Genomic DNA, 15066 nt, shown 5'->3' on the forward strand with positions numbered 1-15066 from the left:
CGGCATCATGGTGTGGGGAGCGATCTCCTACACTGGCCGTACACCACTGGTGATTGTCGAGGGGACACTGAATAGTGCACGGTACATCCAAACCGTCATCGAACCCATCGTTCTACCATTCCTAGACCGGCAAGGGAACTTGCTGTTCCAACAGGACAATGCACGTCCGCATGTATTCCGTGCCACCCAACGTGCTCTAGAAGGTGTAAGTCAACTACCCTGGCCAGCAAGATCTCCGGATCTGTCCCCCATTGAGCATGTTTGGGACTGGATGAAGCGTCGTCTCACGCGGTCTGCACGTCCAGCACGAACGCTGGTCCAACTGAGGCGCCAGGTGGAAATGGCATGGTAAGCCGTTCCACAGGACTACATCCAGCATCTCTACGATCGTCTCCATGGGAGAATAGCAGCCTGCATTGCTGCGAAAGGTGGATATACACTGTACTAGTGCCGACATTGTGCATGCTCTGTTGCCTGTGTCTATGTGCCTGTGGTTCTGTCAGTGTGATCATGTGATGTATCTGACCCCAGGAATGTGTCAATAAAGTTTCCCCTTCCTGGGACAATGAATTCACGGTGTTCTTATTTCAATTTCCAGGAGTGTATTACCAGAGTACAAAGGAAAACTAAACCAATCAGAAAGATATATATGTTTAGCAAACTAGATACAAAATCAGTAGTGCCATACCTCAATGCGAAACATGAAACTTTCACCACAGAGCAGGAGCATGTAAAGGAACTATGGCTCAAGTTTAAAAGAATAGTTGACAATGCACTGGATAGATATGTGCCCAGCAGAACAATTCATAATGGGTAGGAACCTCCACGGTATATAGCCACTGTAGAGAAACTTCCAAGGAAACAGAGATTACTGCATAATAGGTACAAACAAAGTGTAGGGCTATAAAGAGATGCTGAATGAAATGTGTTTGGCTATCAAGAGAGAAATGTGTGATGCCTTTAATGACTAACATAGCAGTATATTGTCAAATGACATTTCATTGATTTGAAGAATTCCTGTTCGTATATATGCTTTAGTGGCACCAGAGTTAGTGCACAGTCCCCAGTGAATGAGACGGGAACTGAAACTGAGGATAGCAAAGCAAAACTAATATGTTTAACTCCATTTTCAACCATTCCTTTATAAAGGGAAACCCAGGAGAACACCCCAATTTAAGCCTCATACCACTGAAAAGATGAAAGAAATAAGTATTACTGTCAGTGGTGTTAAGAAATAGCTGAAATCATTACAATTTAACAAAGATCCAGGACACAATGGAGTCCCTGTCAGATTCTATACTGAGTTCATGGCAGAGTTAGCCCCTCTCCTACTAATAATCTATCATAGAACCCTCAAACAAGAAACCATGCCTAGTTCTTGGAAAAGGTGCAGGTCACACGCATCTATAAGAAGGGTACTAGAAGTGATTCACAAAACTACCGTCCAATATTCTTGACATCAATTTGTTGTACAATCTTAGAACATATTCTGAGCTCAAACATAATGAGGTATTTTGAACAGAACGATCTCCTCAATGCCAACCAGATGGATTTCAAAAACATCGCACATGTGAAACTCAACTCGTACTTTTCTCACGTGACACACTGAAAACTTTGGGTCAAGGCAACCAGGTAGATGTAGTGTTTCTTGATTTCTGAAAAGTATTTGACTCAGTACTGCACCTAAGCTTATTGACAAAAGTATGATCATATGGGGTATCAAGTGAAATTTGAGACTGGACTCAGAACTATTTAGTAGGGAGGACACAGCAGTGTTGTCTCCGTCATCATCAGATGTAGACATAACTTTGAGCATTCCCCAGGGAAGTGTGTTGGGATCCTTGCCTTTCATGTTGTATATTAATGACCTTGCAGACAACATTAATAGTAAAATCAGGCTTTTTGCAGATGATGCAGTTATCTATAATGAAGTACTATCTGAGAGAAACTACATAAATATTCAGTCAGATCTTGATAAGATTTCAACGTGGTACAGGGATTGACAACTTGCTCTGATTTTTCACAAATATAAAATTTTGCACTTCACAAAACCAAAAGATGCAGTATCCAATGACTATAATATCAATGAGTCACTGTTGGAACTGGCCAACTCACACAAATATCTGGGTGTAATACTTCGTAAGGCTATGAAATGGAATGATCCCATGGGTTCAGTTGGGTGTAAAGCAGGTAATACACTTCAGTTTATTGCCAGAATATTGGGAAGTGCAATCAGTCTACACAGGAGATTTCTTAAAGATCAGTCGTGTGACTGGTTCTAGAATATTGCTCAAGTGTGTGAGATCGGTACCACGTAAGACTAACAGGGGATATTGAAGAAGGGCAGCATGAATGGTCATGGGCTTGTTTAATCCATGGGAGAGTATTACAGAGATACTGAAGGAACTCAACTGGCAGACTCACGAAGATGGACATAAACTATCCCAAGAAAGGCTTTAAATGATTACTCTAGGGATATACTACAACCCCCAATGTATTGCTCACATAAGGATAGTGAGGAGAAGTTTAGAATAATTACTGCACACACAGAGGCATTCAAACAATCATTCTTCCTGTGCTCCTTACATGAACCGAACAGGAAGAAACCCTAACAACTGGTACAATGGGATGTATCCTCTGTCATGCACCTTATGGTGCTTTGCAGAATGTAGATGTAGACATAGATTTGCAAGTACACAAGAAGGAAACAACATGAAGATCTAAATCTGAAATTAATGAAACAATGTTAGAATTCATATGACATTGTAAAGGCAAAACAGTATTATATAGTAAACAAGGGTTTATTGTTCAGAGGATAGACTCTGCATGAATCAAAGTGGAACTTGTACTTCCCTGAGCAACATTTGGATACACTGATTCATTACCTACATGACAGCTGTGGTTATTATAGAGCTAGAAGAACTGTGGCCAAAATTCAGGAAATTGTAATATTCAACAACTAACAGAGAAGAGTAAAGAAAAGATTGGCTATATGTAACAGATGGAAAAGTGTAAAGACCACAACAGTAACATCAAAAGGATTAATGAATTCAGTCTTTCCTAGTGCCCCAAAATAATTAATCACTATGAATTTGCTGGGACCATTGTAAACATACTTTTGTAGTTCTGGATACTTTTTCAAAATGTATAAAACTGTACCCTATCAAGACGGCCAACACTAGAACTATTGCATAAAAACTAGAAACTGATTAATTTCACAATTTGGGCCTACCAAAGTCACTTTTGTCAAACAATTGGAATCAATTTATTTCTGAAAGAATTATGCAATGTATAGGGATATCAATGAACCATGGACCTTGCCATTAGTAGGGTGGCTTGCATGCCTCAGCAATACACAAGACCAACTGTAATTACAACCATAGTGGAGGGGTGTCTGTTGAGAGGGCAGACAAAAATGTGAGGGCACAGCCTTTTCAGTAGGTTCAAGGGCAACAGTCTGCAGGACTGATCAATGTGACTTTGTAACATCAACCAAAATGACTTTCTTGTGCTGGTACTGCAAATGGCTGCAAGTGAGGGAAAATTACAGCAGTAATTTTTCCTGAGGGCATATGGCTCTATTGTATGGTTAAATGATGATGGCATCCTCTTGGGTACAATATTCCAAAGGTAAAATTAGTAACCCATTCAGATCTCCAGGTGGGGACTATTCAGGAGGATTTCATCATCAGAAGAAACAAAACATGCATTCTATGGATCGGAGCATGGAATGTTGGATACCTAAATTGGGCAGGTACTGAAATGGATAGCTTGAAGTTAGATATTGTGAAAATTAGTGAAGTTTGGTGGTAGGAGGAACTGGTCTCCTGGTCAGGTGAATACAGGGTTAAAAATACAAAATGAGATACGGGCATTGCAAGAGTGTATTTAATAATTAATAAAAACATAGGAATGATGGAAAGCTACTACGAACAGCACAGTGAATGCATTATTGTAGGTAATGTAGACACGAGGCCCATGCCTAACACACTAGTGCAAGTTTATATGCCAACTAGCTCTGCAGATGATGAAGAGATTGAATAAATGTATGGTGAAATAATAGAAATTAATGAGATGGTCACAGAAGATGAAAATTTAACTGTGATGAGGGACTGGAATTCAATACTAGGAAAAGATATAGATGAAAGAATAATAGGTGAATATGGACTGGGAGAAAGGAATGAAAGAGGAAGCCACCTAGCAGAAATCTGCATAGAGCATAATTTAATCATGGCTATCACTAGGTTTAAGAATCATAAAAGAAGGCTATGTATGTGGAAGAGGTCTGGAGACACTTTAAAGTTTCAGATTGATCATCTAACGATATGGCAGAGATTTAGGAGCCAGATTTTAAATTGCAAGACATTTTCAGGTGCAGATATGGACTTGAACCACAATTTATTGGTTATGAACTTTTAAACTGAAGATTGCTTTCCCCTTACAGAGGCATCCAGAAGCTTTAAACTGCGCATACCATCACCGAATGGAGTTAGCAGTTGGTGGATCTTTGTTAAATTTCGTCCTGAAGTGTCGTTGCACTGTTATGACTGACTGATGTGAGTGCATTTCAAGCACGACGTACGCTTTCTCGGCTCCTGTCGCCATTTTGTCTCACTGCACTCTCGAGCGCTCTGGTGGCAGAAACCTGAAGTGCGGCTTCAGCCGAACAAAACTTTATGAGTTTTTCTACGTATCTGTAGTGTGTCGTGACCATATGTCAATGAATGGAGCTACGGTGAATTTATGAAATCGCTTCAATCATTTCTAATAGCCCTGTATAGAAAGGGAAGTGGATGTCAATAAACATGAGATGGGAGACATGATACTCCAAAGAATTTGACAGAGCTCTGAAAGATCTAGGTCAAAACAAGGCCCCAGTGTAGATGATATTCTGCCAGAACTGCTGATAGCCATGGGAGAGCCAGCCATGACAAAACTCTTCCATCTGGTGTGCAAGATGTATGAGACAGCTGAAATATCCTCAGACTTCAAAAAGAATGTAGTAATTCTAATTCCAAAGAAAGCAGTTGCTGAAAGGTGTGAAAAAACCAAACCATGAATTTAATAACTCATGGTTGCAAAATATTAACATGAATTCTTTACAGAAGAATGGAATAATCATAGAAGCCCACCTTGGGAAATCAGTTTGGATTCCAGAGAAATGTAGGAAAAAGTGAGGCAACACTGACCCTATGAATTAGCTTAGAAGATAAGGAAATACAAACCTACATTTATAGCATATGCAGACTTGGAGACAGCTTTTGACCATGTTGATTGGAATACTCTCTTTGAAATTCTGAAGGTAGCAGGGGTAAAATATGGGGAGTGAAAGGCTATTTACAACATGAAACATAGATTATAAGCAATTAAGACAAAAAGAGAATAAAAGCTGTTGAAATGTGGTGCTATAGAAGAATGTTGAAGATTAGATGGGTTGATCACATAACTAATGAGGAGATACTGAATAGAATTGGAGAGACAAAAAATCTGGTGATCCACTAAACCACAAGAAAGTATCAGTTGATAGGACACATTCTGAGACATCAAGGGATCACTAATTTAGTACTTTAGGGAAGTGTGAGAGTTAAAATCACAGAGGGCGATGAAGAGATGGATATAGTAAGCAGATTCAAGAGGATGTAGGTTGCAGCAGTTATTCAGACATGAAGAGCCTCATACAGGATAGAGCAGCATGGAGTGCTGCATCAAACCAGTCTTCAGACTGAAGACCACAACAGCAACATAGGTATGTAGAAAATTAATGTCATAAAAATTTACACATATTTTCTCCAATCAAACAATCATGAAAGGCATCAATACATTATGCAGAACACATTACAATAAAACACACTGCTTGGGGCAGTCATATGTAAAATTTAGAAAATGTTATCAACAACCTGTGGAATATGTTTACTGGATTTGCTACTTATGAACTAAAGTCTGGGGAAGACCTACCAACACAACAAACTGAATTTCCCATCTTAAGTGAAATAGTTCAAGAAATGATGAAGAAACATGCTCTGGAAAGAAAAAACACGCATGAAAAACTGTACAACCAACCAGTTTCAACATAAGTGAGCCATTAAAAAAATGTTCACAGTAGGGTAAATGAAAAGATAATAAATGTGTGTACCATGACCCTTTAAAGGTAATCATAACTGCTCATACAATGTTTATGAACTATTTCATCCATGATCTAATGAAATATTTGGCTTAAAAAGAGAATTAATTTTGGACCAATACATCATGTTTGTAAACATTTGAAATTTTACCCACCCCTTCCTGAAGTTAGGTTTTTTTTTTTTTTTTTTTGGGAAACATCCACTTTGTTAATGAAACTGAAAACATTATGGAAAATGAATAAAGTGAATAGGTGAACACACTGTGTAGCAAGTAGTGCCTTCCCCATGGAGTGTTTCCATATTTTTCTTTCTGGCGCATTCCTTGCATTCCTTCACATATCGTTTCAGTAAAAGATTCTGTCCCTGAATCCAAGGTTCTGTTCTAGGTTTTATTCTATGTAGGGTTTTGTAGCACTTTATGGTTCAAATCTGTCCTGAAATGTTACTTTGATGGGGGTCAGCAGACTTAAGAAGAGTAGCTCATAATGGAAATAAGTATTGAATAACTTAACCTGCTTCACACACCCATGTACAACATCAAAACTCACATAATCACCAAAAGCATCTTAGTCAACCTCTATAGCAAATTTTGAATTTTCTTCATGTTTCCATACTATACCTTCTGCAGCCAGTTGTCAGTGCTAAGGAGCAATGTTTCTACCATCCATATATGCTGCACGAAGTAGTCATGATTACTAGATCCAGTGAAGTAAATTCACATTGGAAGCATTGGAATTATGCTGCTGATAAATATATTACACTGGTCAATCTTTCATGACAGTGGAAGTCAATGAATTGAGGTTTAAGTCAGCTTGCAGAAGATTCTGATTTTTGTGTAGCATATTTTTGTATGCAGAAAAAACATGTTCATATGATGAATGGTAGGAGAGAGAGTATGGAAGATTTTATTTTATTGTGTCATCTATGAGAAATAAGAAAACACAATCATTTTCTGCTATTTTAAATTTCAAATATATCTAAAATATTTATTTCAAAAATTATCATGTTGTGTATTGGTGAACATAAATGCCAGTAATTGAGATTTACTGTGTGCTAATAATTAGAATTTTGTTTACTGAGGCACACTGATAGAATATGTGAGTGTGGAGGCAGATGTCTAATGCTATTTCAGTAGAAATTTGATGAAAAATATTTAGTCTGTTCGAAATGAACAATAATGATATCTTTACAAATAACTACAAAATCTTTTTCAGCTTGATGACATCAAAAGTCAAAGAATGTACACTGAAGTGCCAAATAAACTGGTATAGGCATGCATATTCAAATACAGACATATGTAAAAGGAGAATACAGTGCTGCAGTAGGCAACACCTATATAAGACAAAAAGTGCCTGGCACAATTCTTAGATCACCTACTGCTGCTACAATGGCAGGTTGCGAAGATTTAAGTGAGTTTGAATGTGGTGTTACAATCAGCACATGAGCAATAGGACACAGCATCTCTGAAGTAGCGATGCACTGGGGATTTTCCCGTATGACCATGAGTGTATAATGAATATCAGAAATCTGGTAAAACATCGAATCTCCAACATTGCTGTGGTTCGATAAGATCCTGCAAGAATGGAACCAATGATGACTGAAGACAATCATTCAACATGATAGAAGTGCAACCCTTCTGCAAATTGCTGCAGTTTTCAATGCTGGGACACGGACAAGTGTCAGTGTGCAAACCATTCAACAAAACATCATCAATGTGAGCTTTCAGAGCTGAAGGTCCACTCATGTACCCCTGGTGACTGGAGGACACAAAGCTTTGCACCTCACCTGGGCCCATCAACATCAACATTGGACTGTTGATGACTGGAAACATGTTGCCTGGTCGGGCGATTCTCATTTCAAATTGTATTGAGTGGATGAACATGTACGGGTATGGAGACAATCTCATGAATCTGTGGGCCCTGCATGTCAGCAGGGGACTGTTCAAGCTGGTGGAGGCTCTGTAATGGTGTGGAGCGTGTACAGTTGGAGTGATATGGGACCCCCAATGCATCTAGATACAACTCTGATAAGTAACATGTACATATGCATCCTGTCTGATCACCTGCATCCATTCCTGTACATTGTGCATTCTGATAGACTTGGGCAATTCCAGCAGGACAAAATGACACCCCACGTGTCCAGAATTGCTACAGAGTGGCTCCAGGAACACTTTTCTAAATTTAAACACTTCTGCTGGTCACCAAACTACCCAGACATGAACATTATTGAGCATATCTGTGATGCTTTGCAACGTTCTGTTCAAAAGGAATCTCCACCCCCTCATACTCTTACAGATTTATGGACAGCCCTGCAGGATTCATGGCGTCAGATCCCTCCAGCACTACTTCAGACATTTGTCACGTCCATGCCACATCATGTTGCGGCACTTCTGCATGCTCGTGGGAGTCCTACACGATATTAGGTAGGTGTACCAGTTTCTTTGGCTCTTCAGTGCATAAGCTAGTATCATAGTAGCAGTTAAAATAATTTAAAGTTATTTGTTTGAACTGAAGGAAAATCAGAATCACTTTAGTATCATAAACAGCCAGTTGTAGATACATGTGCCATGTTATAACCATAAAAGAAACTGAAGTAAAATCAGTGGCCTACATAAAAATAGAGATGAATGTTTGTTGTTGCTCAGCCATTCAGGCAAGAGTTGAGAACAAGTGAACCGTTTAAAAATAGAATAAATGCTCATTTGGAACATAAAAGTGCTGGCACTGAATTACTATTATGTCTGTAATGTGGAAGAAAGATAAAGTTGTATGATTGGTTTTTGCTCCAGAGTGGCATGTAATGGTCATTGTTTTTTGCTGTAAAGTGGCATGTAATGCTCATTGTTAATTCCTTCCCAGCTCCCAGTCCAGCACTATACATCATTCTAGCCCACTAACACACCCACATGTCTCTCTCTCTTTTCCCCCCTCCTCTGCTTCTCTCTTTCTTTCTCTTCTGCTACTTCTCCCTCCCCCCTCCAATCTGACCTTCCAACTGCACATAGCTTGCTATAACCTGTTCCTCCATGGCCCTACATCATCCCATAAGCAGTACTTTATTTTCTCCATCCTTACCTTGCTAACCCCCCTCCTCTCTGTTCCAGCCTCCTCCTTACACCCACTGTCCAGATTCCTTCTCCCATTATGTGCAGTTTCTTCCAGTCTGGCCTCAGTGGCCAGAGGCAGTGGTCATGTGTGTGTCAGTTGTGCTTGTATGAATGTGTGTTTGTGTGTGTGTGTTGTTTACTTTAGAAGAAAGCCTTTTGTCTGAAAACTCATATGTTTAGAAGTCTTTTTCATGTGCCTGTCTGCAACTCAATATCTCCTCTATATGGTGGGTAGAAATCTATTTATTTATATAATTTATGATATGAATATAATAGAGGGAAACATTCCACGTGGGAAAAATATATTTAAAAAGAAAGATGATGAGACTTACCCAACAAAAGCGCTGGCAGGTCGATAGACACACAAATAAACACAAACATACACACAAAACTCTAGCTTTCGCAACCAACGGTTGCCTCGTCAGGAAAGAGGGAAGGAGAAGGAAAGACAAAAGGATTGGGTTTTAAGGGAGAGGGTAAGGAGTCATTCCAATCCCGGGAGCGGAAAGACTTACCTTAGGGGGAAAAAAGGACAGGTTTACACTCGCACACACACACACATATCCATCCACACATACACAGACACAAGCAGACATTTCAAATGTCTGCTTGTGTCTGTGTATGTGTGGATGGATATGTGTGTGTGTGTGCGAGTGTAAACCTGTCCTTTTTTCCCCCTAAGGTAAGTCTTTCCGCTCCCGGGATTGGAATGACTCCTTACCCTCTCCCTTAAAACCCAATCCTTTTGTCTTTCCTTCTCCTTCCCTCTTTCCTGACGAGGCAACCGTTGGTTGCGAAAGCTAGAGTTTTGTGTGTATGTTTGTGTTTATTTGTGTGTCTATCGACCTGCCAGCGCTTTTGTTGGGTAAGTCTCATCATCTTTCTTTTTAAATATATTTATATAATTTTATAAACCATTTGTAGGAAGACTATGCACTTCACATGAGATACACACAGTTTCAGAGTGAATGGTCATTTGCTTGCAGCTGAAGCGATTTGCAGTGCACTGTCTATATTTAACAGGGATTACAGATTTTACCCTCCAATTTGTAGGTTTCTCTAAAAAGTTTCAAGAGAAGCAGGACATTCCTATGCACACTCATTTTCATCATAAATAATTCCACCAAAGATTTCATTCCTCACACAAGTTACCAATTTTCTTGCCACTCCATCATGCTATAAGCCAATTGCAATACTTACTGTAACTAATGGCACTACATGGAGAACAAACATGATATGCCAAATGTGAGAGGATCAAGACTGTAAATTATGGTATGATCATGATAACCATTTTAATAAAAAGTCCTACTCATATCACATACATACCTGAGACCCCTGGAGCCACGCGGTCGCTCAGATTGGGTTGAGAAGGCACTGCTTGTCACACTCACAACACTCTCAATATCACTGTCACCAAAGTCACCCATTATATCTTTGTCTGGTGACCGATGCATTCTGGATGGTGGCATTGTACTTCGTGGTAAATCACTGTCACTAAGTCCAGTGTAATGATGATCCCATCCTAAAAAAATTAATGCATTTGTGACAAAAAAGGTAGTCAAACAAAACTAAAAGTACCTCTATTAATGAACCATTACAATAAAATGGGAAAACATGGAAGACAGATAGCTGCAATTCAAACTAGGAAACTCACTATCACCTACAAACCAATTATGATGCTTTATTCAAAAAATTTCATTTATTCATTTATTGAAATGAAATTATCATTTTAAAAATTATGTAAACTGAAATTGTTCGTTTGTCAACAAAATGACTAATTATTATTCATTCCATGAATATCTGCACATAGCTCCCCTGCAGTAGTGGGCACCAGATGTGATTGCCAACAAGTTGTACCATTCTCACTGTCAACCAAATGTGTTCTAAAACATTTCAATAAAAAATAAGTAAATGATCTGTCAAACATAAAATTAACTAGGTAATTAAAATCTATATCACCTCCAAAAGTGGAATTTATTTTTCAATATTTTTTTATTTGTTAAGTTCAAAATGGCTTTGAGCACTATGGGACTGAACATCTTAGGTCATCAGTCCCCTAGAACTTAGAACTACTTAAACCTAACTAACCTAAGGACATCACACAACACCCAGCCATCACGAGGCAGAGAAAATCCCTGACCCCGCCGGGAATCGAACCCGGGCGTGGGAAGCGAGAACGCTACCGCACGACCACGAGATGCGGGTATTTGTTAAGTCATATTATACTTGTAACCTGACAGTATCTCCCATGAGAAAGAAAACATTCTTGCTAACACATTTTAGAATCCTCAAACTGTTTCTAGAATGTAATTTTTGCTGTGGAATTTGTCTCCTGTAGTGATTTCGTGTTTATTTATTCTATGTCAGCAAAACATCATTCTTTCATTATTATTTTCAACTTCAGAAAAAGAAGTAATCACAGCATATCATGTCTAATAGAGAGTGTTGTTTTTGTTTGAAGATTCATGAAAAATTAGTAATTTGCTCTGCAATTGGGGCGAGTTGTTTCACCATCAATTTGAATATTTTATTGTATTGTTTGATGCAAATGACACAGAACACCCAAATAACAATTTTTATAAATTTTAAAACCTGGTGACAAGAACATCTGATATACAATGCCATTTAAATCAAAGAGTGTAGTATGCACAAACTTCAAATTTCATTGACATGTCAGTTTACTTTCAACATTGGCTCCTCAGGAAGATTTGTTTTTGACAGCTTATCTTCATCATACCCATACATCTGTGTTCCATCACCACCCATGGCCCATTAATACTTTTAATTCATCAGCTCATGAGCAATATTTATTCAGCACTGTTTTAGTTGAAACGTAACAATTTCAGAACAAGTGTTGGTGACACATTTAATGTGCAAAACACTTAAAAAAATTTCTTTGCATGAAACAAATGATATGCTAACATCATCAACAGCCTCCATGATACTGATATGATGACTGTGAATAATCATTTTCTTCACTTTTATGAAATTGTTATCAGAGTTTGACTTACTGGGACAGCAAAGCCACTCTTCATCTTCAGCAGTTCATGACCACCTTCATAATGTTTAAGACCCTTGTAACTACTTGCATCATTCACAGAACATACATCAAAAGCAACAGTCAGATTTTTAATGATGTGGTGAACTTTATTCCATTTGCAATCTCTAATGCAATTTTTTTTTTTTTTGTTTTACCACAAATTAAAACTCATTGAGGATACATCAATACTTCCAATTTTTTTGAGAACATGTAGTCACCAGAGAGCGTGAGTGAGTGAGTGAGAGAGAGAGAGAGAGAGAGAGAGGTGGAGGGGCAGAGGCACATGGCAACAGCAACCATATTTATCTTTTGACATATTCTGACTAATCAAAATTACAAACTTTCTCTGCCTAAACAGTTAATATAAACCTATTCTACACTTGTGCCATTTATTGATTTCTTTGATAATACAAGGAGAAACAACCACAGGTTGTAGACAGCTGCAGGGAGAGTTTAGGGAACGATTGACAAGAATGGGGGAATGTACTTGAGGACAATATTATAGAAATGGAAGAGAATGTAGATGAAGATGAAATAGGAGATATAATATTGCGTGAAGATTTTGACAGAGCACTGAAAGACCTAAGTCGAAACAAAGCCCCAGGAGTAGACAACATTCCATTAGAACTACTGACAGCCTTGGGAGAGCCAGGCCTAACAAAACACTACATCCTGATGAGCAAGATGTATGCGACAGGCGAAATGCCCTCATACTTAAAGAAAAATATAATAATTCCCATCCCAAAGAAAGCAGGTGTTGACAGATGTGAAAATTACCGAACTATCAGTTTAATAAGCCATGGCTGAAAAATACTGACACAAATTCTTTACAGACAAATGGAAAAACTGGTAGAAGCTGACCTCGGGGATGATCAGATTAGATTCCATAGAAATGTTGGAACATGTGAGGCAATACTGACCCTACGACTTACCTTAGAAAATAGATTAAGGAAAGGCAAACCTACGTTTCTAGCATTTGTAATAATAAAGGTTTCGACAATGTTGACTGGAATACTCTCTTTCAAATTCTGAAGGTGGCAGGGGTAAAATACAGGGAGCGAAAGGCTATTTACAATTTGTACAGAAACCAGATGGCAATTATGAGAGTCAAGGGGCATGAAAGGGAAGCGTTGGTTGGGAAGGGAGTGAGACAGGGTTGTAGCCTATCCCCGATGTTATTCAATCTGTATATTGAGCAAGCAGTAAAAGAAACAAAAGAAAAATTTGGAGTTGGAATTAAAATCCATGGAGAAGAAATAAAAACTTTGAGGTTCGCCGATGACATTGTAATTCTGTCAAAGACAGCAAAGGACTTGGAAGAGCAGTTGAACGGAATGGACAGTGTCTTGAAAGGAGAATATAAGATGAACATCAACAAAGGCAAAACAAGAATAATGGAACGTAGTTGAATTAAATCGGGTGATGCTGCAGGACTTAGATTAGGAAATGAGATGCTTAAAGTAATAAATGAGTTCTGCTATTTGGGGAGCAAAATAACTGATGATGGTCGAAGTAGGGAGGATATAAAATGTAGACTGGCAATGGCAAGGAAAGCGTTTCTGAGGAAGAGAAATTTGTTAACATTGAGTATAGATTTAAGTGTCAGGAAGTCATTTCTGAAAGTATTAGTATGGAGTTTAGCCATGTATGAAAGTGAAATATGGATGATAAATAGTTTAGACAAGAAAAGAATAGAAGCTTTCGAAATGTGGTGCTACAGAAGAATGCTGAAGATTAGATGGATAGATCACATAACTAATGAGGAGGTATTGAATAGAACTGGAGAGAAGAGAAATTTGTGGCACAACTTGACTAGAAGAAGGGATCAGTTGGTAGGGCATATTCTGAGGCACCAAGGGATCACCAATTTAGTAGTGGAGGGCAGCATGGAGTGTAAAAATCGTAGATGAAGACAAAGAGATGAATACACTAAACAGATTGAGATGGATGTAGGTTGCAGTAGGTACTGGGAGATAAAGAACCTTGCACAGGATAGGGTAGCATGGAGAGCTGTATCAAACCAATCTCCGAACTGAAGACCACAACAACAACAACAACAACAACAACAACAAGGAGAAATAAAATAAAAAGGACAATTTTTATTTTCACTGCCTCTTTTGTTAACTTCGACTGCCATCTGTTGTATTGCTACTTTTAATCATCATCGCCATCATCGTCCTTGACAGGAGCAGCTGTGAAATTTATAGCTTCATTGTTGCAAATATTTTGCTGTTTCTGCTGAATATGTTGTGATTTCTGAGGTTGTGGTTTTGCTGGGTCCTGAGAATACAGCAGTTCCTCCTCCTTTGAAAACAGTGAATATCAATGTCTCTCCTTCCAGACATATCTTCAGTCCACCATTGTATCATTGGCTGTGTAGAACCAGCAGCTGACCCTTCCTTCCTCCCTTCATTCAAAAGTGGATATTTTGTAATGGAAGCCACCTAATCTATATGCGGAACAGTGGAAATTAAAATGTCCTGCAGGGTGTATACGGGGACTAGGAAAAAAAATTCCCGTATTATTCCCGGATTTCTCCCGGATATCCCGTTTAAAAAATATGCTTTTTCCCGGGCGAAAATACACTTTTTCTGTGCTAAGTGACAGTAGGTTTTCCGTAGATTTTCCCTCGGAACTGTAAAACTTATCAATCCTTTGAATGGTTAACGTTTTATATAATCGCGTAGAACTTCCCGAAAAAAAAAAGAAAAGATGGAGCATTGATTTGCAGCAACTTATATGGTGCATATTTTCGTATTACGAAAGTATAAATTCGAATTGTACCAAACACAGCGCGT

General features: G+C 38.6%; 1 protein-coding gene across 1 annotated transcript in view; it reads right to left on the bottom strand.

Moving 5' to 3' along the window:
- Positions 1-15066, bottom strand: part of LOC126161827 (regulating synaptic membrane exocytosis protein 2) — a 1269779-nt gene that overhangs the window by 507200 nt on the left and 747513 nt on the right. Inside the window, 1 exon segment of the mRNA XM_049917929.1 lies at positions 10555-10750. Coding sequence (XP_049773886.1) covers positions 10555-10750 — 196 coding nt within the window.

Source organism: Schistocerca cancellata, chromosome 2, assembly GCF_023864275.1.
Source record: "Schistocerca cancellata isolate TAMUIC-IGC-003103 chromosome 2, iqSchCanc2.1, whole genome shotgun sequence".
In the NCBI taxonomy this organism is placed as follows: Eukaryota; Metazoa; Arthropoda; class Insecta; order Orthoptera; family Acrididae; genus Schistocerca; species Schistocerca cancellata.